The 26376-nt window shown below is 43.7% G+C and overlaps 1 protein-coding gene across 2 annotated transcripts in view; it reads left to right on the forward strand.

Annotated features, from left to right (window-relative positions):
• Nucleotides 1-26376, forward strand: part of ARHGAP10 (Rho GTPase activating protein 10) — a 283692-nt gene that overhangs the window by 244132 nt on the left and 13184 nt on the right. For both annotated transcript variants that reach the window (XM_066386249.1, XM_066386238.1), the window contains one exon: nt 18703-18850. In XM_066386249.1, the coding sequence (XP_066242346.1) occupies nt 18703-18850 (148 nt within the window). The remainder of the gene's footprint in view (nt 1-18702; nt 18851-26376) is intronic.

The raw sequence follows: 26376 nt of genomic DNA on the forward strand, positions 1-26376 counted from the left end.
GGGTATGAATCATTAAAACCAACCTATAATTTCAGGGCTTTCTTTTAGCCATTAGTTTTGACTTCTGATCCCAGCTAACCTTTTTATTCTCTTTGCTTTTTTCTCACTTTTACTCACTTTCAGTAGAGTTATGAATAAGGAGTAAAACTGACTGGTTGGAATTGCACCTTTTTCTGTATCTCACTTGTTCTCTGTTGGAAGTGTTAATAAAGAGTGAAAGAGGCAGATGTGGAAAAGTGAAAGGGGGAAAAGGAATCAAGAAGATGTTGATAATACGTACATTGGCTCAAAACTGAATTGACTGTATTTCATTAAGTAAATGACCCATGAGGAGGCTTGTGTCTTAGAATTACATCTACTTTGGGGGGATTTTTAGGTATTGAACCATAGTATCTAATCACGTGTACATAGCATATTAAACTTTTGATCTTTGGGTTGCTAAGTGATTATTAATGGGTAAGGATCTGTTGAAGTGGGATTCAGCACATCTTCTATGGGAATATTCAAGATTATTTGCTGCAATTTTTAGGTCAAGTAGTAATTCTTAAAAGTCATTTGATTGTAAGGGAAAAGACGCTCATCAAATATTCAACTCCTTTAGTCTGTTCCTGTGTTCACCATTTATATGTCTCATTCTGCATTTTGTATTCAATTTTTCTTGATTGTAGCCTTGGATACTTTTTTTGAAAGTTTTCAGAATCAGGATATCCCATAATTTTGATCACGGAGTGATTTTATTTTATCTTAGAGGTCATAAGATCAGACGGTGAAAAACTATTATTTGTTTCTCACATCCCCCACCCACCCCTCCTTATTTGTAGCTAAGCTTTAGTGTAACTTAAATCGTGTGAAAAAGAATCGTTTTAGAGAGAAAGTAGGGGTATGGTTTGCATATTCTTAAAAAAAGAGAAATAAATGAAGAGAAGTAGTGTGTTTGCTTTTGATAAGCATATGAGAAAGGAATCTAAAAAATGATGTTACTGAATATGACTCAACATATTGAAAGCTACCCCCTTAAAAAACATCTGTTATCCCTAGGACTTAAATTGTTTTTCTTCCCCTGCAGCCTGAGTCATTTAATGTCAACTCTATTTGAAGGGTTCAAAAAGTTTAATCTTTTATTGTATATATTTTTTGTTGATAGTAGTAGAGTCACTTCCCACATTTAGTTTTGGGTAAGGTATGAATTTTAGCAGATTCTGGTTAATTATTTTTCCAAATGTTTTCGTTTATTTGAATCTGATAGAAACTTAAATGCAAGTATGTCCTTTTCTCTCCCACCCCACCCCATTAACTCACTGTAGTATAAGCTAAATTTGGTATACTAAAATGACTTTTGTTTAAAAGTTAAGTAGATTATCTGCCAAAATTCGGAGAACTAGAGTAGATAATGAGCTTTTCCCCAGCACTATGATTTGGTCACAGATTTGGTATTTGAGTGGTTTGTGGTATGTTATTTCATCTTCATTGGTAGGGTATGAGATTGTGCTGTACCAAACAGCCAACCCGGGAAAACACTCTGTTGGTTTCAGTTTAACATGAGGTAGATCAAAAAGTCGTTATAAAGACTCTACAAGCCTATTAGAATGCGCCTGGGAGCAGAGAATCCAAACTGGTGTGCAACGGTAGAGAAACTGTTGATAGATGTGGTTTTTATTATGCTATATTTAACCCTATCACACTCCCAACTGAGAGCTGACCAGTTTAATTAGACACACTTAGTAGCTTTACTTTGATAAAGACTTTCATTGGCTTTAGCTCATTTAGTCATACTACATATACAGTGCTCATTGTTTTCCTTTGTAATATATGATTAAATGATATTAAACGCATTGAAATACTTTAACCTTTTAGTTACTTGCTTATGGATCTCTGTTGATGATTATAATGAACTGAGTTGGATATAGTATCTAGCTAGATTTCTTATTTTTTATTTTTTAAAAAGATTTTATTGATTTTACAGAAAGAGAAGGATGAGGGGGGAGGATTGAGAAGTATTAATTCATAGTTGCTTCACTTTGTTCATTGGTTGCTTATCATACGTGCCTTGACCAGGCAAGCCCAGGATTTCAAAGCACGACCTCAGCATTCCAGGTCAACACTCTATCCACTGTGCCACCACAAGCCTGATTATGTAACTCGATTTCTTTAACTAGAGCAGGTGTTAAATGTTTACTGAAATACTTGCCTTATTTTATTTTTTCCCTTTTCTTTGTCTTTCATTATTCTATAGAAGCCATATTGTTCATTTTTACATACTATTGCATAATCTCACAGAATTCAAAGCTGAGTCGATTTGGCTAAGTCAGTTGTGAAATAGTAAAATAACAAGGTAGACTGTGAAGCGTTAAAAGGAAGATGAAAAGTCAGAGGTCGCTTTCGTTTCATTAGGTTATTTGTTGCATTTTTGTATCTGCAGACCTAGCAGTGAAGACGGTCTAAAAAGGTTTAGTGTGTGTTGTACCTTTGTTTTCTCCTTCTCACTCAAAATTCACGTCCTTACAACTTCTATGGAGAGACACTGCTGGATTTCTTGTAACCCGCCCCTTCCCCCATACAAGGAAAGTTCATGAGGCTATATGACATATATCCTTTGTTATTTTTCATTCAAAAGCAGAAATGTTTTTAAAAGCAGTTTTGAGGAGTGAAAGAGAATATTATCATCTTTTTGTTTGTTTGTATTTTTCTGAAGTGAGAAGGAGGGAGGCAGAGAGACAGACTCCCATATGAGCCCAACAGGGATCCACCCAGCAAGCCCACTAGGGGATAATGCTCTGCCCATCTGGGGCGTTGCTCCATTGCAACTGGAGCCATTCTAGTGCCTGAGGTGGAGGCCATGGAGCCATCATCAGTGTGTGGGCCAACTTTGCTCCAATGGAGCCTTGGCCGTGAGAGGGGAAGAGAGAGACAGAGAGGAAGGAGAGGGGGAGGGGTGGAGAAGCAGATGGGTGCTTCTGTGTGCCCTGGCTGGAATCGAACCCAGGACTTCCACATGCCGGACTGATGGTCTACTGCTGAACCAGTGGGCCAGGGCTATCATCTGAATTTTGACTAAGGTCTTTCTTTCTTCCTTTATGAGGCTCTACTTTTAAGTAGAACTAGACAGTCATAAGACTAGTTTTTATTTGTATCTTCTTGGGTACTGATATACTCTGCACCTGTCTTTTTATACATGATAGAGCAATTTAGGTAATATAGAAATATGATATATAGCTAATTAAAAACAAAATCATTTTGCAAGCCAACTGGCAGGACTGAAGACTACTTTAGAGTGGGTCTGACTTCGGCATCAGTGGGTTGGCATGAGCATATCGTTATTTTAAGCCTGGTCATCTTCTTCCAACTCTTTTTTTTTAATGATACTTCATAGGTGGGCTCTGGGTAATAACTTTTCTTGAGTGCCAAGCTCTTTATAATGCTATGACTCCTTGCCATGGAATTACTATGTTGTGTTGTGAAGTCTGAAACCCGGTTTGAATCTGTGACCCTATATGTAGACAGATTATTTCTTAACTCCCTTGTGCGATGCTGAATCAGTGGGTTGGAAAGGTCGTGGGAACCCTCAGGGCCGGGATGGAGCTGTGGTGTGCCCCCATCCATCACACACACCGCTGCTCCTGCACATCGCTTTCCCCGCACACCTTCCAGAGCCCTCTCACGCCAGTGACAAGGCACACGCTGCTTCTTATATGACTTCCTCTGTAATCTTACCTCCGCTTTGGTGTGGGACGAGCACTTCCCCTTTTCTCTGGAGGGGGAAAAAACATATTTAATGTCTTTTTAAAAATGTATAGCTGCTCTGACCTGTGGTGGTACAGTGGATAAAGCATCGACCTGGAACACTGAAGTTGCTGGTTTGAAACCCTGGGCTTGCCTGGTCAAGGCACATATGATAGTTGATGCTTCCTGTTCCTCCCCCCTTCTCTCATTCTCTACCTTCTCTAAAATGAATAAATAAAACCTAAAAAAAAAAAAACCCCAAAAATTGTATAGCTGTTTCGGTGGTTGAAAATAAGTTCATGGCAGGTAACTAGAATTTATAGAGGAGAAATATATTCTTTTAAAGCTTGTTTCCCTGTGTGGGTTTTTCCCCCTTCACTTCTAATAGCTTTTATTTTAATTTCTAGTCCTGAATTCAAGCAGCTGTCACTCTCTTTATAGCCCTCTTTGAAACTCTCACAGCGTAGGAGGTAGCCAGGCTGTTTAAGAAACATCTTTTGAAACCAACCAAAGTATTGTTTATCCTGAATGAAACAGAATTTTTAAGGCTGTTAAGAGTGACTGATATGCAACGCTTTCTTTGGTAGCCAGGAAGATGAGCAGAAGAAATTTTGAAGGCCCAGGTATTTATTATCTCCAGCATGGCCAGTTCAAGTGACTTCTAGTACTCAGAAAACTCTTCATGGACTAAGATAAAAAGTTACCAGGAAATAAGGGTGCCGTTGACAATTAATATAACAAAACAGACTTGTGGCCACTTCATTTTTACATACTGAATCCTTATTAGCTATGGAGGGAAAGGAAACATTGTGAGTCTTGGCCTGTGCGTGCGGAGGCTGCTGCTGTAGTTACTTGTTGACGGTGCCTTATTTGCGTGGCATTTCGTGTGCCCTCTGAGCTGTTCTTAGAAGTCCAGAGTCCCCTTGAATGAAAAAACAACAACCACCTTCCAGCCTATTAAGATGAATTCTTGGGCTGACATTTTGCAAGTACTAAATATTCTTTAAAATAAGCAGCATGGTTTTTTTGTTTTGTTTTGTTTTGAACTTGAAATGTGGTTATGGTCATGATTTTCTCTTTGGGTCCAAATAGAAATAATGACTAAGTCTCAATGACTATTGGCTATCTTGGTTATTTTAAAAACACACTTTTTACTTAAATTTTTAAATAGTTAATGTAAAAACAGGTCACAAAACTTGGAGGGTAATGATAGTGAACAGTTAGTAACATGTATCATATTTTATAGACCAGACATGGTTTTCAGCTACAGTTATTAAAGTGAGATAACTGTAACAATTCTCTAGGTGTATTATTATCCCTGTTTGATAGTTCCGGTAACTGAGGCATGGAGAGGGTTGCTAACTGACCCAGTCTCACGCTGGCTAGTGGCAAAGGCAGGCTTGAGTCCTGGCAGTCTGATCCAAGGCCTGGTTCCTTACCACCTGCCACAGCCAAGTCCGAGGTAGTCTGTGCATTTCAAATGATATGTTGATTTAGTCTTTTTTCTTTTATTAATTTTTGAGAAGGACTCTTACTTTTTCCTTTTAGCAAAATCTTGCTGTGAGGGAATCAGAATTTTGGTCTTGCTGAAGGAGGAGGCAGAGTCGGAGCTGTGTGTGGTTTTTAACCTGGGACGTAATAACACTGTAACACAACGGGGCCTTCCAGGAGGTGGGGGGAGGGTGATTTGTATGGAACTGTGGGAGGGAAAAGAGCCACATTATTTCAGTGATGTGTTTATTTTGCCCTGAGTTTTGCAATCAGTATTTTATGTTAGTTGTGATGTGGAGGGCTCAAGTACCCAGTGCTGAACCAGGTTGTTAGAAATGTGTAATGTGAACACAGTGCTGCCCCAATAACTGGATTTTGCTGTTACTGTTTTCTTGTCTCTATTCCATTCTTTTATTAAATTTAAAAAGGAGAGAATATGTGCTCTGGTTTGAAACACCAAAATGTATAAAATGATACAAGGTAAATAGTCTCCGTCTGATCAACTCAGATCCTGCGCCCCCCCCCCCCCCCATGCATCTGCAAAACCAATCTGTGACCACGGATATGGACAGATGGAGCCACGTGAAAGTGACATCTTTTAGCCCCAAAGTTATCTAATATTGGCAATTTCCATTTTTATTTTTCCATTTAGTAAGTCAAAAAGGAATTTCATGTAGTTCAACCTATAGTTTCTTTCATCTTAAGAGTTGAGATCCAGATGGGATTGTTAGCCCCTGTCCTTAGTAGGGCTGTGCCAGATGGAACTGCTCTTTGTGAAAGTCAGACGGTTGAGTGGCAGCAGTGTCATGAGGTACAACCTGTAGTTTCTTATGCATCTTTCCAGATTCCTTTATGTAGATATAAGCAAATATGAATGTAGATTCTTATTTACCGCCATGTACAAACAAAAGCTCACTGTGTACCTTACTTTAAAAACTTTATGATACACCTTATATTGCTTTTCATGTCAATACCAAGAGCGCTCCCCGCCCTTTTCACTGTTCTGTAGTGTTCTGTGTGTGTGTGTTGTATGGATGGCCTTGTGTTCTACAGCTGAGCACAGGCGGGCGATGCTGGTCCCTTACTGACCACACCCAGGTTTCTAGCCTTCTAGCCTTCCATTGGTATAAATGTGTCCACAGAAACGGCATACATAGTATGTGTTTGAATGAATATATCACATTGTAAAACATAACTTCCAGTATAATCTCACTTCTAAATGAAAATTGCATAAATAGACATACAAGCATAGAAATAAATTTGGAAGAATTGATAGTTATGACAATGGTTATCCTCGAATTGAGAGTGGGATGATTTTTTTCTTTTACGTATCTACTTCTTTTTTCCGATAGCGTATTCCCTGTTATACATGCAGGTACATATATACACGAAGGCATACGCGTATAGCACATGTACGTGTGTGTGTGTGTGTGTGTGTGTGTATTTAAGTTACAAAATTTCAGCTTAGTCCGTGATGTGTTGCGTGTTGGTTTAAGGTTTGGAGCTAGACACTCTCAAGGAACACTGTAAAATTTTCAATGAGCTGACCAGGAGAGACTTTGTTGGCTCCACATTGAGAATGGGTCAGTCTTGCTGCTTCGTGATTGCCCCTTAATATGTCTTTCACCTTCTACCTGGGCTGCTATCTCAGAATCACATATTCCTAGCACTTGGGGACCTCTATCACTGGGAATGCTTAGGCAGCAAAGAAGTTTATTGAATGGTAGAATTATTTGTGGTTAAGTTTGGATTTATGCTAACCTGGGTTTAAGTCTGTCACTTTTCCTGTCTTTTATGATCTCGGCAAATTCTCCTCTAAGCCTGATGAGATTGGGGCAATAAAATTTTATGTGATTTTTGCCAAGAACAAATGAATTAATGGCTGTGCATCAAGAATATTCCAGAATGTTAGCTTCTTTTTCTCTTGAGGGCCTGATATGTAAAGTATAGAGGGCTTAACGTATACTTTCATAAAAAATGAAACTTAGTCTTCATTTTTTATTTCTTTCCTGCATAATCAATAGGCTTACTGGTGGCTACCATTTTAATATGGGAATTGATACAATTAACATTCTGTGTGTGAGAATAATGGTGGTGGTGGTGGTGGTGGTGGAAAGACAGGTAGATAGCTAGGAGAGCAAGAACCCTATTGTCCCCGCTGGGCTGGAGTTTGTGTTCTGAGCGCCATCTCTAAATCTTCAGAGCTGTCACCGTGTCAGCCTTCCTCAGAAATTTATGGAAGACAGAATCTGATTACTTTTTTGTTCCTAAGTGTAATAGTACATAGTTATTATATTTTGGGTTTGTTTATATAGCCCCAGACCCCAGTCTGTAAATAATGCCTCAAGACTTGTGATTATGATATAAAAATGCTTTCTGCTTCACAGAGTAGAGCAATTTGCTTTGACTTCAATTGACATTGCAACTGAACTGGTCTTACTCATTTCATAATTGAATTGCTGCCGACTTCCATCGACCTTTGCAAGTAGCAGAGGTGGTTGCCGGAGTTGTAATTTGATGCCTGTTAGCTGCTGCTCTGACTTCTGAGAGTCTGTTCTATGTCCGGTGATGATAACACCCCCGATTCTCTTGCCAGTGTTCCCTCACACACACTTCGGCGGATCCTCGCAGGCCAGTAGCTTTCTGGGGGCAAGCATCATGTTGAATTTTCTAAATCTTTGGACAATAGAAAATAAGATCTGCTGTAGAATTTTATGGCAGTTTCATTATACAGCTTTTCATGCCTGAGTGTGACATTTTAATGTTTAGTTCAAGAGTTGCCTTTTCTCTTATTCATTTGTTCTTTTTTTTTGGGGGGGGGGGTGTATAGTCATAGTAGTTTTGCTTTGTGCTTTTATGATTGGCAGTGGGGGTTGTTCCTCGGAGAGTCCCCTTCCCTTCCACAGTCGTGTTTTGGCGGGAGAATTCTATTACCTGATCGACGTATTCTCGTCTAGCCTCTGGCCGCCATGGGTCTGCATGTTGTTCACTCCCTCGTGGTGGGTCCTGTTTGATGAGGGCAGACTGGAATGAGCGGAACTGGGACAGCCGGCCCCCCACCCAGCCCCCCACCCAGCACACATTGCTGTAACTTGCCGGGGGACTGAGAACTGGGGTAAGTGGGATTTTAGAAACATTTCCTTCCATGTGGCAGTTATAACCTGTCTCTCAGTGCACCTCCCAGTGCTGAGAAACACAGTGAGCTTTCTTCCCTTAACGGGCAGTTGGCAGGGTTAATTTCTTATACCTACCTCCCCTTTTTCCCTAATGCAAAACTTAGGGAGATTTTCTGATTAAAGAGCAGAGGCTTCTTTTATGGTAACCCTTTACAGCTATTACTGTATGGACATAAAGGATTTCCTTTGAGTGGAGCTGAGCTTGCTTTTCAGAGAAAGAAATACCCAGTTACATTAGCAGTTTTAAAATTTTAATTTTAAAGTCAATCTTTGAGTTCCTTAACCGATCTTGATGATTCTCATTAGTTTAAGAAAGAAACATCAGCTCTGGCAGGTTGGTTCGGTGGATGGAGTGCCGGTCTGGCATCTGGCTGTCCTGGGTTCGATTCCTGGTCAGGGCACAAATGAGAAGTGACTATCTGCTTCTCCCCATTCCTCTCCCCCTTCCCTCTCGCCATTGGCCCCAGATGGGGTTGCCAGGTGTGTGTGTGTGTGTGTGTGTGTGTGTGTGTGTGTGTGTGTGTGTGTTTGGCAGATCCTTGCAGGCCAGTGTGTGTGTATGTGTGTGTGTGTGTGTGTGTGTGTGTGTGTGTGTGTGTGTGTGTGTGTATGTGTTTGGCAGATCCTCGCAGGCCAGTAGCTTTCTGGGGTCAAGCATCATGTTGAATTTTCTAAATATTTGGACAATAGAAAATAAGATCTGCTGTAGAATTTTACATTCAGGCATGAAAAACTTTTTCAGTTAGGGAAAACTAATGTATAAGGTAATATGACATAAGTCTTCTGGCCTGTGTTTTGAGAAGGCTAACAATAGCTATTTAGCCTGAAAAATAGATCAACTTTAATTTTTGTCTTACTTAGGACTTTTTTTTTCCTTGTAGATATTATATTACCTGTTCAATGCCACCACTGACAGTGCCTCTTAAAGCAAGTCATCACAATGACTTGGCCATTCTAGTGGAAGTCAGTTAGCATCTGGAAGGGTGCGGAGGGAGTGCCGACTGTCTGGCTGTTAGACATCACTTGGGTTTTGGATTTGAGCACGCTGTTTCCCATCCATGCTGCTCATGGGCTGCTCTGCTGTGCGCCAGCCACTTTGCGTGTACACTGCTTCCAGTTAGGGAAGGTCACAGAACTCCTTGGTGGTCGTGCCCAGCCATGCTGCTCAGGGGCTGCTCTGCACCAGCCACTCTGCGTGCACACTGCACCTTGTGGTTAGGGAAGGTCATGGAACTCCATGGTGCTTGTGCCCAGCTGTGCTGCTCAGGGGCTGCTCTGCTGCGCGTCGGCCACTCTGCATGCACACTGCACCTTCTGGTTAGGGAAGGTCACAGAACTCCACTGCGATCGTGCCCAGCCGATCAGCTGAGTGGGTTGTGAGGAAGCAAGCCTGTTCCCTTCTCTTCAGTCACCAAGGGGTGGCTGGCTTGGATGAAACCGTCTTTGATTGCCAGCGAGGCCAGGCGGGCTGTGCTTCTATGATGTTTGGGAGTGGCCACTCCCTGTGTCCCTCGATCTCGCAGGCAAGATGGGTATCTGGCCACCCTGGTGTCTGTAAGTCAATAATTATGGGAACGCTAGCACCAAGGAAAAGATGCAGAAGCAGAGTACTGGACAACACCGTGCTCCTCCCCTTGGAGCAGGAGTGAGGGGTGAGCTGTTCAGGACGTCCAGCTCGTGTGCTCAGAGTTAGAACTCTTGAATGTTTCCCGTCTACAACAGTTTCACCCAGTCATTCGAAAGCAAGCAGACATTACGATGAATTACAAGACTTGAGTGGGAAGGGTGAGGCCATGTATGGCTGGAGTGTCCTTGGACATCCTCGTTGAAAGTGGAATTCCATGCTGGATGAGTTGTTGTTCTGATCTAGTAGGACAATTCCGTGCTGTTTCATTCTCAGGAGTCCAGTAGCACACGCGGGCCTACCCTGACCACCTCAGGAGCAGCACTGCTTTGAGGGGGTGGCACTTCCCGTGCACTTGATCACTGACGACCGATGAGCCACATCCCTTGGTCTCCACCAGCCTTCACACTCCTTCTTGGTCCCACCCTATCTATCGTGTTGGCTTTATGGAAATTGCTGTAGACATCTTTTCTCTTACTGTTTCATGTACCTGAAACTTCTCACCAGCTCCTAGCTAGCTAGAGCTTTATTTTTACAGATGACTTGCATATTGTCTTCTCCCACATTAGGCTTTATTTACAAGGTAAAGTTCAAGAGCATTTTGAGCTGAGGGAAGGGGAAACAAGTGTCGGCTCATTCTAACGTATACTAAACAGTGCAGCATTTGGAACTAGTATTGACGTGGTCAAATATAGCAACTCAGACTTTATTTTATAGCAGAGTATGTCAGACTATATATGACACGAGTTTGGGACAACTGTTCTTGATACCAGACACCTCTCCCCCTTTCAGTACACCTATGTCCTTGGTAACGATGGAAGGAAAGACCACCATGGTTTGAAGGAGATTTTATGGATGTCAAAATATCTGCTGCGTGGTGGTGGAAACCAGGGCAGCATGAGTGTTTCCTGCTTAGTTCAGAGGTCATGTTTTGACTAGGCTTATATAAGCTAGCAAAACCAACAGAATTCTCCTCCTGCTGCAGCATTTTCTAATTCCCCCTCAGTTGTAAGCGTCCTCCCGTCCACTTCATTCCCAGAGCTCTGAGTCTGTCCGCTATTGTGACTTTTACCCAGAGAATGCTTGTCCTTGAGGGTACCCTTTCTCTTCCTCACCTCCTGAGTCCTTCTCAGTTTTCAGGCATTACGCCTACATTTTTGGTGCTCTAGTCGTCCTTGGGTAGAGCGTCATTAGAGCAGACACACCATTTGGGCCAACAAGAAGCAAGACATTATTGATTATTATTGGACAGCTCAATTGAAAAGATAGAAAATGCAGAACGATAGGAGAATGAGTGCAGGCACGAGGGGCAAGGGGCATAAGGTGAAGTTCATCAGAACAGCTTTGTTCACTGCCTGCTGCCAAGAGAGTACCTGCAAAAGGAAAATATTTTTATTTATTTTTATTTATTTATTTTTTGTATTTTTCTGAAGCTGGAAACGGGGAGAGACAGTCAGACAGACTCCCGCATGCACCTGACCGGGATCCACCTGGCATGCCCACCAGGGGCGACGCTCTGCCCACCAGGGGGCGATGCTCTGCCCCTCCGGGGCGTCGCTCTGCCGCGACCAGAGCCACTCTAGCGCCTGGGGCAGAGGCCAAGGAGCCATCCCCAGCACCCGGGCCATCTTTGCTCCGATGGAGCCTTGGCTGCGGGAAGGGAAGAGAGAGACAGAGAGGAAGGAGGGGGTGGGGGTGGAGAAGCAAATGGGCGCTTCTCTTATGTGCCCTGGCCGGGAATTGAACCCGGGTCCCCCGCACACCAGGCCGACGCTCTACCGCTGAGCCAACCGGCCAGGGCCGCAAAAGGAAAATAGATCACGTTTGAGATTTATTTTTCTGTACTTAGGATGAGTTTTTATACATTAAACCACATTTTCTTATCAATGTCCACTGTGATTTGGGTGATCTCCCCCTCCCCCCACCAGAAAGTCTTACATACCAATAGGGTAAAAAAGATAATAGTGATGAGTATTCGCTTTTTACTTTACGGAATGGCCTGTGTATATTAATTATGGCATTCAAGTAATCCTTGTTTCATGAATAAACTAAAATTAATAATACATCAAATATATTTCAGTAAACTTTAGTTTTATTGAGAATTCACCCTGTTTGAATTTCAGTGTTTAAACAGTCATGGCCCTTTATATGTAGGAACAATGTCTAGTTAGACATAGCATAAAAATATTTTGAACCTTCTTTGTTTCCTTATAAATTCCTTATTGACTGATTTTTAGAGAGAGGAGAGATGGGGGGAGGGGGAGAAGAGGGAAGTATCACCTTTTAGTTGCTTCTTGGATGAGCCATGACCGGGCAAGTCTGGGGTTTTGAACCAGCGACCTCCGTGTTCCAGGTCAGTATTTTACCCACAATGCCACTGCAGATGAGGCTCCTTATAAATATTTTTGAGCTATAAAATTCTCGTTGGTTTTATTTTGCTCTGTTTCACAGATTTTGAAACTAAGTGTTTTTATTGTCTTGATTTACAAATCTTTCTTAGTTTTTATTGATTCTCTTTTTAACCACATTTAGTTTATCAGCATATGGAAAGTTTAACATCTGAGTTTGAAATGTTTTGCAATTTTGGCTTGAGAATGTTTGGTCTGGTATGCATAATGCTTATTTTTTTTGGACTCTTTGTCAGACTTAAGTCTTCCTTGGTAAATACTCTGTGTGTCAGGTGTGTGTGTATGTATAAAATAGATCAGCTTTGTTTATGGGTTATGGATATATATTTTTCCCATTTTTTCCTATCTGATGGCCGTATCTGAGGGGACTGTGTTATAATCTCCAATTACGATTGTTGATTCTTTCTGTTTTTCCTTACAGTTCTATTTGCTCCTTGAGGCTCTTCCACCGGGTTCACCTAGGTCAGCGGTTCTCAACCTGTGGGTCGGTCGCAACCCACAGGTTGAGAACCACTGACCTAGGTGCTTTGGTTCAGAACCCGGTCTTTTTATTCCTGCACATAAATCCCGCCCTGGGGATGAGAGGTGGAATGTCAAATCCAGTTTCCCAGGTGAGTGGGGAGTTTGAGAATTTTGGCCTCCATTTAGTGTGGAGATTGTCTCCCAAACCCTGCTTCCACATGAAAAGCCTGGTTTTAGCACCCCCACCTGGTGTATTGTAGACATCTTGTACTAAGACACCGTTGGTTTTAAAGGTCTTGACTGATTCTCTTGGATCCCATAGACCTTGGAACCAGTAGACCTTTGGCTTGTGTTTCTTCTGACCTCTGAACCTGTATTTCTTTTTCATTTCTGTTTCACAGTGATGTGTAACCATTTTTAAATACAGATATGTCTTATTTATTTTTAAAGTGTTTTAAAAATGTTTTATTGTGTTGTTGAGTAATGTAGGAGGAGGTCTGGCTTTTATTGTACAAATGTTACTGTGTTTCGCAAGTGCAATTGCTCTGCTCTCAGTAAATCTTTCTCTGATCCCAGTGATTAGATGTTTGATACTTAGATGCCTCTGTGATTATTTTGACCTGGTGGGAAGGGTGTTTTTGTATATCAGTGGAACCACAGTAGTAGTCTGCTACTGTCTTTCAGTTAACCACAAGTGCATACCCGTGGAGTTTGTTAGAATTTAGTTCTGCTAAAAGATATCTTTTCATTCGTTCGTTCGTTCATTCATTCATTTATTTTGCTTTTTTCTTTACTCTTATTTGTCCCTTTCCCTTTCCCTTTTCTCCTTTACTTCTGGTAATATGTAAGCCAGGATGTGTAATAGAGGGGACATACACTAGCTTTGCTGCTGTGGAGACGATTGTTTCTGAGGAATAGCGGATACCTTCTGTAGTTTCAAATCAAGCCCAAACATTTTTGGATAACTGGGAATCAGCAGGGAAGGGATTCAGAGGGAACTATCTCTTGACCTCTTAACTGTGAGAAAACATAGTTGAGAGGAACAGAAGGAAGAAATGAAATAAATGGGAGGGAAAACTCAAAGCTTTGTGCCTTCCAACCACGCCAAAGCACTTCTATTTAAGTGAGATGAGCAGAAGATGAACAGAGAGTACGTATAGTTGGTCATGATTAGAACCAAAAAAGGTCAACTCACTCGATAGACATCCTGTAAATTGTTAGAAGTGGTAGAATTATCAAGTTCTTGTTCTCTCTTCTTGCTCTAATTTTCTGTCAGGCTTTGAAGATTGTTTTAGTGTGCCATGAAAATCAAACACTTGCTCATGTGCTCAGGGTCAAAAAGGATCAGACTGAATGGTGCAGTTTGGTGGCAGTCATGAAAACCATGTCCCCATGAATGCTCTTTTGTCCAATGTTTATGAGAATCTACCGGGTTATCTGAGTGAATCGTAAATATTTGTAATGTAACACTTCTGTGTATTTAAAATAACAGTCACGACCACCCCACCACCCATACTGCTTTGAGGAGAAGCCTGCTTCTTACATCTGAATCTCTCCAAGGTTCCCTTACCTTTCCACGTTTTCTCCTTTGCTGTCTCCATCCAGTTCAGTGATGTCAACCCTCAAGTCAATACAACTGTCCTGATCTCTTTCCTGAGCTCCGAAGGTATATATCCAACTCTCCTCTGCTTATTTTCATCTGGGTTTTTATTGACACCTCAAGCCCAAGGTGTCTACAACTGGTGTTATTATCTCTCACACCCTACCCGTGTGTTTGTTTTATTCCCTATTCCAGTGAATAATTGTACTATCTACCTAGTTCCCTAAGCCAAGAACTTGAGGGTCATCTTAAGTTCCCCTTTTCCCCTTCACCTTTATTCACAGAGTTCTCATGACTGCAATACCTGAATCCCTCTACATCCATTCTCTGGACCATGTCACTTCCCTGCTTAATCTCAGCACTAATTTCCCAAGGCCCAGAGAACACGTTCAAGCACCTTGATGTATTCAGAACTCTTCACCCTACTTTATGCTTCTACTTTCTGCCTCTGACCTTATTCTCTAGACAAATCCAACAACTCATAGCTTTGAAAACTACCACCTTCCTTATATCTCTGCTTTCAGTTTTAATATTAACATTTTCTGTACAAGGAGTCCTTTGCTCGAAAGCCTGGCAGTCGTTCCTTCCTCTTCCTGCTGCCTGGCACCCATGTCTCTCCCCCCACCACTGGCAGTTTTGGAAATTCCGTACCTTGGATCTCAAAGCTGCTTAATAACCATCATATTATAGCCGACACCACCTTCTGCTTGTTTATCTTGATCTGACTGCTGTTTGGACTAAGCTATGAGCATCTTCGGTTAGGGGCTGATTCTTCACCTTTATAACTCGGTGTCTGTGGTCTGCCTTCTACCTAAGTAGAAGCTCAGGAAATGCTTGTTGATTGACTACAGAACATTAGAGACGTGGGTGGCTTGGAAGGGGAGAGGAAGAAAACTGGAAGCTGTGTGCAGATTTTGTAACAGCACTTTGAAGTTTGTAGACCTTTCCCCCACTTACCTCCTGTGGGCACTGGCTTTCTGTGTTCATGGTATTTCACGTGGCAGTGAGTCCACAGTCAGTATTTCCTGCCGACTCTTGATTTGCTCGGCACTGCAACGTGTTCTTAAAGGATCACCAAGCTTGAGTCACTGGTTCTCTCCATCCTCAAGAACTGCACAACAGAATCAGGACTGAAAGCAGGTCACGAAGCTATTAGATGATAGTGGTTGATTTCTGCTTCTCGTCCTGAGAAAGGAGAAGAGGCAGGAGAGGTGGCGGGCAGGTGGGGTGGAGAAGGTGGGAATTGAGCGGGTATTGTGAGGAAGTCATTTTCTCTTCTGGGTGGCGGTGCTGCCGCTGCTAGTGACTTTCTTGTCTTGGAGTCTATTCATGACGAAAGCCCTTCAGCACCATTTTTCTTCGCTTACCTCAGACAACCTTGTTCCTCCGAGGTGATCTGTCTGTCTGCAGATGCCTGTTAAAAGGTAACACCTGAGGAAAGAAGGCGTGTGACACTCTGAAATGTGGAAAAGGATGAGAGTGTCTGACTTTAATTCTCAAGTACAAGTTAGCTTCACAGCAATGAAAAATCTTCCTTCTGGAAGTCATTGAACATAGAATTTTTTTTAATCGTGTTATTTTCCTACTAGGTAAAAAGTAGGAACTTGATTTTGGTGAACTAAAGTGTCAGACATGCTAAGTATTAAATGCTCATGGGCCTGGTGTTGGGGGTCCCTTGAATTCAGCGATGCTCACGTAGATAAGCTCACCCCTGGGTAATGAAAGCGAAAGGCGTGTTGTGCCCCGGGAAAGTTGACCGAGGCATCTCTTCATTGGGTCAGTTTGCACACACGTGTCCTTCCACCAACATTGTTTGCACGGGAGGGTTCAGATTGCCACTGTGTGGCAGGCAGGAAGAGAGAAGTTCTCCTAACGGCACATGGTTTGATACGCTGAGTGACATTCTGTGCTGTGTCCGTCTGCGTGGGGCGGGGTTGGAGGCTCTGCTGCCAGGCTGGTGTAGCTGGTTGTAAAAACAGTTCGGGTATCTTTTGAAAGGAAGGAACAGTAGCCCCTTGCTCTCTGGTTCCCCACCGTTGCTGCTCGTTGAGAGGCTGCTCCTTGCAGCAGTGAGTCGGGGAAGAAGCTGGTTCCGGAGGCCACTTTGCTGCCTTTGCTCGGCCCCACCCTGCAGTCAGAGAGAGGGCTGTGGAGCAGGGGGCTGGGGTCCAGCCTCCGAGGCCCGGGGCTGCTTGCGTCTGGCTCTCTGTTGAGGTGGTCCTGTCTGCTTCAGGACTGGTTGTGTTTTGCCACTTTAGCCAGGCCCTGCATTGGCCGCTGCCACGCAGGTAAATGTCCAGGACTTTACTTTAGACCGCGTGCAGGGCTTCCATTTGCGATGCCCTTAATTTTGGAGGGAGCCCTTGCCCACAATGACGAAGGGACATGGGGGGCGGGGCCTGGCGAAACGGAGCTCTGGCCCCATGTTCTTGGGCTCCTTTGCAGAAGAGAATGAGGAGGACTGGAGCTATCCAGGCATGAAGGAAGGAGTAGCCTTTGTTACCAAGTGGATAGTATCCCAGCACAAAAATGCAACAAAAGGAAATCATAATGGCCTATTGTTGGGTTTCAGTTCTGAAAATCGGCCCTTTTATTTGGGGCTAAATGACTTCGATTAGCTAAACACTTCTGAAGGGCTGCAGAGCAGGTGGCTTCCTGGAAGAGGAGTCACACCATAGTTTAGACTGTACTGTGCGTTTGTGGGGCGGGCAAGGTTTTGCGGGAAGACCAGCCCAGGGGGAGGCCCGTCCACAAAGGTCATGTCCATCTCTCCCTACCCTGGCCCACCCACAGCCTCCCTGACAGCACACTTATGAAAGGAGAAGCTCAGAGCCCCCCTCCTTACCAGAATCTGCCTGCAGCGGCCCCCCTAAAGAATTCCTTCTCTGGCCATCACCACCATCTCTAGTCTAAATTTTCTGAAGTCAGCTTTTCTAGACTTCCGTTTCTAAGCTTCTCTCCCTTAGCCTTAGTCATAATCTGGGTCAAAGTTAAATAAGACTCATTTCTTACAGTCACTTTTCACGATGAGCATCTTGGGATCCAGCTTAATCAGAGCCCGGCATTTCTCTTGTGCTTTACTAGCAGTAGATTCAAAAGCCATCTAAGATGGTTTTCTCAGAGCAAATTCCTTGCTGTTCCTGGCCTGCCTGCCTGCTTCGTATCTGGGCCTGAGGACCCAGGAAACACCTCAGGTGTACTGGCTAGACACCATCTGTGCCTGAGGGCGTGGACTCCGCCTTCTGGGTGAGCTGCTTTCATGGTGCAATTTGCTGACCATTTACAGTGTCATCTTAACAGATGCCACTGCAAGGCACCTGGAACAGTAACATTTAGTGGGAGTGCCAGTCTGGCCTAGGGGCCCCGCGCCATGATGGGTGCTGTTCAGGGCTGTCAGAGCTGGGGTACAGTGATCACGAGAAGACGACTTGAGGGATACAGCTTCTCCTGGGGGGGAGGGGTTCTCTTTGCCATCTTCTGCATGTTCCACCGTAATGTGTACAAATGATACTCGGCCTATTTCATGAAAGGGTCCTCTGTGAATGAAGAATTCATGCAATCTGTTTCAGAAATGCCTTTTAGTTTTGGTTTAGTCATCCACTGGAGTCACTTACAGGGGCCTGATTCTTGTATAACATCCTCCGTCATGTCCACAGGGAAATGGAAGTTTCTCTGTGTCCGGGATTTTAATGAATTGGGCTGTGAAATTGTAATCCAGTTCAGAAGGCAGGGTCCCTTTAGAATTTTTAAATTTATTAAGTTCTCAGTGGTGTTTGACAATGGGTTAAAGAACCACCCGAGCCTAGCAGGTGGGAGGTTGGACCCTGCTGGACTGGTGTGCTGCTCTGAATTGTGCTTGAGGTTATCATTATAATTTATAAGTATGCTCCCTGTAGGATAGGATGTCATCATGGCTACCATGAAGGCTTTCAATAGTCCATTTGATCTGAGTTTGATGATTGTATTTTCTCATGGGAAAAACACACCTCACTGTGCATTATCTATGATATTTTTAAAGTATCTCTGATTAAACACACCCACACACACAATCTTTAAAGGCAGGACACCCAGATACTCTCAGGCAGAATTGTAAATGTAATTTTGGATATAATTGACTAATCAGGTGATATCATATAATTATTAATGGTGTTTTGTTTTTGTTTTTCCATCTGAGTATTCATTTGAAAGTTGATGCCTTATTTTTTTTCTTTTCCACTCTAGGTGACAGTCCTAACCCTTCTAAGGAGGACACCCCTACCAGCAGTCTAGACTCACTTTCCTCCCCGCCTCTCACGACTGCAGCTGTCCATGGGCTGCCTGGACCAGACAGAAACCACCTTGTTGCCGATGGGGACTGGGCTTCCACTGCGTAAGTTTTACCGTTTGGTGGTGAGGGCGGCGGGGGAGGGGGGCGTGGCCTTCATTTGGAAGCTTCCTGGCCAGGGGGTACTGAAGCGGTTAGATGTCCAAACCTTTGTTCTCTAATCAGTGGGGCTGCCACAGGAGAAAGGCCCATAAAACCAGGCCTTTCCTGAGTGGCGTCCGTGTTCCCAGTAGGGAAGGGGGTGGGTGGGCGCTATTTCCAGTCTCTTTCAAGTTCAGTTGGTGGCCATGTCGGGTGGCACAAAGGAAATCTGTTATTGTCCTACTCAGGATGTTTTCTCACAGGTTACGCAGACTTTTTAGAGACACGTGAATGCGTTCATTGTGATCAATGGCCTGTTGAAAACGACCTATAGGATGGTATTTTAGTTGTGTGAATTTCTGAGAGCAGTATGCTGGCATTCTGCTCTGTTCATTCCAGAGCATCCTGCACAAGTGACGGTGGGTGAAGTATCTGATTTTATCTTCTCCGTTTGGGGTAGTGCCAGGCACGCACACATCAGCTCTGCTAGGACAACTGGTACCAACACAAACAAAATCCCCTGGACCTGGTTGGACGAGATGAGGGGTTGTCTTTCTGTGCCTACCAGGCTGTGGAGTCGAGCAGAAGGGTGGTGCTGAGGGACATCAAAAAGAGCATCACATTTCACACACATGCTCAGAAACAAGAAAACAGAACTCCACTAGTAATTTCATGGAATTAAATTACTTGGTTAGTCAGTCAAATATCACCCAAAATTCCTTTTATCATTCAGCGTGAGAGTATATAGGTGTCCTATGTTTGAAGTTAAAATTCTTTTAAAAATAAAAATAAAAATTGCTTAAAATAAATCATAGATAATGGTGTCATTCAACCCTAGCTGGGTATTCCTGGGGCTTTAAATGGAATTGGAAAGTGTTCTTCACATTACTTGGCTTTTTATAGTTCCTGCTAGATTCACATGAAATTATTATGAACTTATTAAGTATTAAAAGAGGCTGGGAGGAATTTGGACTGCTAAAATTTGGGGATGATCTGAAGACTTTGCAAATCTCACTGAAAGTCAAAGTGGAACTCCAGGTAGGGAATCACGGTCTCCAGGTGAGATTTTCCCCTCAGGATCACCCTGTATGTGTATCTGTATGCTGAGGACTGTGTATTGTTGATTTAAATTACATATTACTCAAACATGCGTGTCATTTTTAGTTTTTTCCCAGAATTACTAGACTCTTTTCTCTTTAATCATCCTAGCAACAATGACAGTGGCTACATAGGAACCTAGCATCTGTAACCCTGGGCACTCCTTGGTTGGGCTTTGGTGTGTGGGTGTGTGTGTGTGTGTGTGTGTGTGTGTGTGTGTTTAAAGCAAAACCCAGATCGTTTAATTATTTCTTTCAGTAGACGTTTTTCACAGTCAGTGGAGAACGGTTTAGTCAGGCATCCTTCTTCCATAGCGGTTCTGGAGGAAAGTGACATTCTGCTCCACGATAGAGCCAGTGCTCAATCCGCAACCCGCCCATGCCTGAAACAAGAAGGGCTTGATATTTTTGGTCATAAATCAAACGAGGAGTGAATCCCCAGTTTCCCATTCATACGAATCCTAAAATGTCATGGAAAGCACTTCAACACAGAAGGAGGCCAAAAAGGAAGGGAGGTGGGGGATAAGTGGTTGAAGGAAGTCGCAAAATCCAGAACTTGAATTTTTTCTGTGTGTTACAGATCCGCATTTCTCTTAAGTATATAGACTGTTTCTTGTATATGTGGGTTTTTTTTTTTAAATTACAGTTGACATTCATTGTATTTTGTATTGGTGTCAGGTGTCTGGCACAGTGGTTAGACAGTCAGATTCTTTACAAAGCGTCTGCCCGTATTTCCCCGCCTGACACCGTCCATAGTTATTAGTGTTGCTGACTGGATTCCCCGGGCTCTGCTTTACATCCCTATGACTGTTCTGCAGCTGCCAGTCTGTACTTCCCAGTCTCTTCGCCTTCTCACCCAGTGCCGCAACCCCCCAGCCCTCTGGCCGCCATCAGTCTGTTTGTATGTTTCTTAAAGGATTTACTTGAAAGCATCTTGCAGTCCAGGTTTATCATGAAGTCAGGAGAGCTTCTTGAACTTGAGTGCCTATCAGGATCACATTGTGGGCTTGTTAAGTCCACACAGCTGGGCTCCACCTCAGGGTGACTTAGGTTGAGGGGAGCCTGAAACCAGGCATTTCTAACCTAATCCCGGATGCTGTTTGGCAAACCCCGATACAGACACTGCCCCCCCCAACCCGCAGGGTTCTAGGCACGTGTTGACTCCAAACAGCTGGTCTGAGGAGTATAACTAGGAGAACTGATATCTCGTTCTATTTTTTTTTCCTTTAAACTCTTCTAGGATGGTGTATTTTCTTCAAGAAGCCCCTGTGTGACTCACGTGGATTCCCTCTGCCTGAAGTCTTTCTTCCTTTTCTCAAGACCAGTTGAACCTATCTTCAGGGTCTAATTTCATTTTCACCTTCAGGAAGCTTTCTCTAGCCTCTAGCCTACAGGACCATTCTAAATACTACCTGTCTATACCCAATGCTTGACCTTAGGAAATTCTGCCTTCTAGTATTAGTTAATACTTAACCTTTTAGCGTTGGTAGTTTTTTGTATGTGTGCCTATAGCTATATCAGATCTCATTCTGCCGGCCTTCCTGTCTGTCTCTCTTAGTCTTCAGGCTGCTTTAACAAAAACATTTTGACTGAGTGGCCTAGAAACAACAGAAACTGATTTCCCACCATTGTGGGCGGTGGATTGCCAGATTCTGGTGAGAGCCCTTTTGCAGTTTGCAGACTGCTGGCTTTGCGACTCTTATGAGGACACTAATCCCATTCATGAGGACACCACTCATGGCCTCTTCTAATCTCCTCATACCGGTTCCTGGTGGGGGGTAGGGTTTCAACTTAGACATTTTGAGGGGCACAGACATTCAGTTCATAACACTATTTAGTCTTTCTCTCACACTAAGATGGATTAGAAATTCTTTCATGATAGGAAGTGGGTCTTCTACTCTGAACATTTTAGTGATCTTGGCATAGATGTTAATAAACACTTTATATCCCATTTTATTATGTACATAGTAGAAAGAAAGCTTTCCTTTGGAAATCTTTTTTTCTGTATATCACTGAATCTCTCTTAGAAAACTATGTTTAGTTTCTGATCCATATTCCTTCTTTCTAAACATTAAAAGCTCTTCCTCCTGGAACTGCATAGAATAAATTTTACGTTTTCTCTATAGCATTTTTTTCTTTTGTTTCTTTAGCTTTTGTAAATTTAGTTTTCATTGAGTGTGTAGTGTTATTTTTCTTTTTGATCCATTATTTCTACGTACCAGCTGTACAGTATGAAATATCATTGGGTCTGAGTAAATGCCGATAAAGATCTCTTTTCATAAAATCCACCTTGCTGTGGGGTCATTACACCCTGACTCAGGGTTTTAAACAGAAAGCAGTACCTGAGCTGCCTGGTTTTAATCCAGGGTGGCGACTCTCGGTTCCAAAACTTACACGTACTCGCCTTTTCCCCAGTCCTCAAAAATGGAACCCAAATGTATGCAATCACATCCAGGACTGCAGCCTCTCTGTCGTACAGAGGTGCCGTGACCCCAGCTATGGGAGAGCGCATTTGCAGAGGAAAACGTCCAGCAGCCAAGAACCTGATATACAGGCAGTGTGTACATACAACCGTAGCCGCTGACAGGTCGGAAACAATACAGCAGAATTGGATTTCCTGGTTTCTGCTGATGTTTATGACTTGTGGGTATTATTTGTTGCAGCCAGTCAATCTGGAGCTATTACCTGTGTACCTGGTAAGGTGATAGGTGACTGACTTGGTTGCCAGTGAAGAATTGCTAACTCAGTCTCCTCAGAGGACATTACATCATAGGTCAAAGCATTTCAAATGTTTCAAAGTCATTTTTTCCCCCAATAAAGACGTTTCCTCTAAACAGGTTTTCTTCAGTTGTAAGTGAAGGAGCAGGGCCTTGACAAGTAATCCGTCTACGTTCCCTGTCACAAAAGAAAATCTCTTTTAAGAAATACCAGATATTGCTATCGGCTTCCTCTTCAGATTTCAGAAGAAAAAGGAAGACCTCTTTTTTTAAATTTTCTTTTTGCCCCCTTTTTTATTGAATTTATTCAATAAATTCCCCCTTTCCCCAGAAGTCACCACAAAGTCTCCGTGAGTTTTCTCTCTCTCTTTTTTCTTAATCCCTCTACCTCTCCCAGTCTGCTCTCCCTGCTTCCTACAGCTGTCAGCCTGCTCTCTGTCTCTGAGTCTGTCTGTTCCCACATCCAAGGTGGCGGTATCTCAGAATAGCTCTTTGTAGCTGGGGACATTGGTACCCCGGCAGGCCAGGAGGGAAGTCAATCCTTCTCTCTTACCAGATGAGAGGCTTGACGTGGTTTATCCTGAAGGTTGAGGTATTCCTAACGCATCTGTCCCAGGCGGTGCCCTGAGCTGCTGGTATGCGACAGCTTCCTGCCTACCCAGACTTGACGTTACCTACTTACAGTCGCCATCCCCTGTCCAGCCTGGTGCATGTCCTGCCTAGGCTGTGTCTGCACTCTCTGGTGGCCATAGTTATTCTTGTCAATGAAACAGAGAACTTGCTTCCTTTCAATTGGGCAGACAAAGAGGGTTTCCCATAGACAGCTACTTGGCGTCTCAAATTACTTGACTGTTGCTTCCCTAATAGCTTTTTAGGAAGTCGAATTTTGTTTGGAAATATCACAGTACCCTCCCTTCACTTTGATTTGTGGCTTAGCATACTACAGCCTGCCATGAATAATTTGTCTGAAGTTAAGAAAAAATCCTCTTAAATATTTTTAACATATCTGTGAAATTTGGCTCATACCAAGAAACTATAAGGTAGCAGCCAGAAGCAAACTTTGTGTTTGCCTCCCTCCTTCCTGTTTTCCTCTCCTCCGCCACTTCTGGGAGGTGTCTCAGCCCCACCCCTCCTTCAGCTTACTTCTCCCACCCCCGGTTGGCCAGGGAATGTCAGTTCACCCTGTATGTTGGTGGCTTGTATTTTTACCTCTTTTATTATGATTATTGTTTGAAGAGAAAATAAAGAATTTATATTTTAAAATTTATTATTTTTATTTTATTTTTATTTTTAGTGACAGGAGGGGAGACAGAGACAGACTCCCGCATGCAGATCCACCTGGCAAGCCCACTGGGGGGCGATGCTCTGCCCATCTGGGTCATTGCTCTGTTGCAGCCAGAGCCATTTTTTAGTGCCTGAGGTGGAGGCCATGAAGCGGTCCTCAACGCCTGGGACCAACTCCCTCTAATCCAGGGGTCTCAAACTCAACTCAGCATGTGGGCCGCAGAGCAAGATCACAGCTGTTCGGCAGGCTGCACTAGGTCTACAAAAGGCAACTGTTACGCAACACTTTTCTTGAACTTCGTGGATTAGTCTGTGGGCCGCACAAAAATCGTCGGCGGGCCACGAGTTTGAGACCCCTGCAAGTCTAATCAAACCGTGGCTGCAGGAGGGGAGGATAAGAGAAAGAGAAGCAAGAGGGGGAGGGGTGGAGAAGCAGATGGGTGCTTCTCCTGTGTGCCCTGTGACAGGGAATCGAACCTGGGACTTCCACACGTTGGGCTGACACTCTACTACTGAGCCAACTGGCCAGGGCTTTGATTAATTGATTGATTGATTGCACATCTGTTTTATTACTATCCTGACTAAAATGAATACATGTTGCTTTTTTAACAAGCGGAAGAAAGCTATACAGATTTAAAAAGAGATCAGGAGAAGGTGATACTTAACCCAAAGGAATGACTTGCCCATTCTAGGTAGTTCCAGCATCTTTGTTGGCTCATATGGAGATATGTATCCTAATAAGATTAGCACCATTGCTCTGCTCACCTGCAGATTGGCCCTGGTTATGGACTGTGGGAGGTTGTGTTGACCAGGATCTCTCGGGTAGAGCTGGTGCCTTGGAGAGATATACTCTCTGCTGCTGGGTACTGAGAAGAACGATTTGGATGCCAGTTCGCCTCCCACACCTAAGTGAGCAGCGGAGTCCCTGAGTGGGTGCAGAACGTTCAAGGTCTCAGAGAGCTCAGGTGTAAGGAAAAATAGGGCCACGGTGGCAGGAGAAGCGTGTCGCCTTGCTGTGAGCCGACAGCGGCCTTGCAAGTTCTGCTCAGAGGTTAGCTCTGTTCCGGACCTCCTTTTGGGAGGACTGGGGACCTACAGGGGGCAGAAGCTTGTACTTGAGCCGTGGCTGGTGGTGAGAGGCTGCAGAGAAGCCTTGACTTGATATTGTGTTCCTCAGGATCACAGACCATGGAGCTGTAACGGCTGGTGGCCAGCAGAGTGTGTTTTAGCTGCTTTCTATATGACACTTCATTTCCATCCTCACATCAACCCGGTGGTGTGGATACATCTTTACTCTTAAAGAGAGGAAGGAAGACCAAGGCCCAAAGAGGGTAGGAAGTTGCCCTGAGCCACGGGACTTGTAAGGGACAGCAGTGGAGTTTGGTGTCTGTTCCAGTGATCATGGTTCCTTTAGACTTCCTTTTACTCTAGGGGCTGAAGCTGGCTTGCATGGGAACGTTGTTCAAACAATAGGTTTCCCCTGTTTTGAGACCCGGTGCGATAATGGTGGCTGCCAGCTAGTCGTCGCCCTTGTTCTGCGGAGGGCGCATGACCCCACGTGAAGTCATGTGGCCCTGGTATATAATTACCTCTGGGGAATAAACACTCAAATCTGGTTGCTGCGCATTCAACATCTAACACCTTTGGCCGAGATTTGGGGGTGAGGGCGTCTTCCTCTGGAACGGAGCTGACAGACTTGGAAATTTGATCTTTGGCAACCGCGCGGCATCCATCATCTTCCATGAGTAAAGCGATACCCAGTTGTCTCGCCCTGGCTCCGGTAAGCCCTTGACGTGGATCACCCGGCCCACGTACTTGGCCACAGACCACACGTGTCTGTTCACATTCATTTCTTTGGGGGTGCAACTTCTATGCGTTTCCTTGAATCTTCTCTACAATGTTGTGGAGAAAGTGTGCAAGTTGCATGCTCATGCCTTTCCGTGCACGCCCCTTGTGTCTTGCTAGGATATTTTGGGTGTTTTTATTGTGCCCTTGGCACTTACGTGCGGCCTCATTCACGTCTTCCCTTGCTGTGCCGTAACTACAGGGTCTGAAATTTGGAGGTTTTCTTTTCAAGCCAGAATGATCATGAAAGCCCCATAGTGAAAAGTCAACTTTCCAAAATAAAAGCGACTTGTCTGAATTTTACAGTAGCTTTTCTTCTGCTTAAGACTAAAATAATAATAATAATAATCATATGAGTCTTGTTTTGTCTTTCTTTTTATTTTTATTGGTGTTGGTTGTCATTCGCCGCGCAGGATTGGCCATCTCTGGCTTAGTGTTGAAATGCAAGCAGGGCCCTCGCTGAGCTCGCCGCAAGTTGGAAGACGGTCTAAACGGGAAAAGCACTGATTTTAGAGTCAGGGGGGCCTGGTTTTGCAGCCTTGTTCTG

This window comes from Saccopteryx leptura, chromosome 1 (assembly GCF_036850995.1).
Source record: "Saccopteryx leptura isolate mSacLep1 chromosome 1, mSacLep1_pri_phased_curated, whole genome shotgun sequence".
Lineage (NCBI taxonomy): Eukaryota > Metazoa > Chordata > Mammalia > Chiroptera > Emballonuridae > Saccopteryx > Saccopteryx leptura.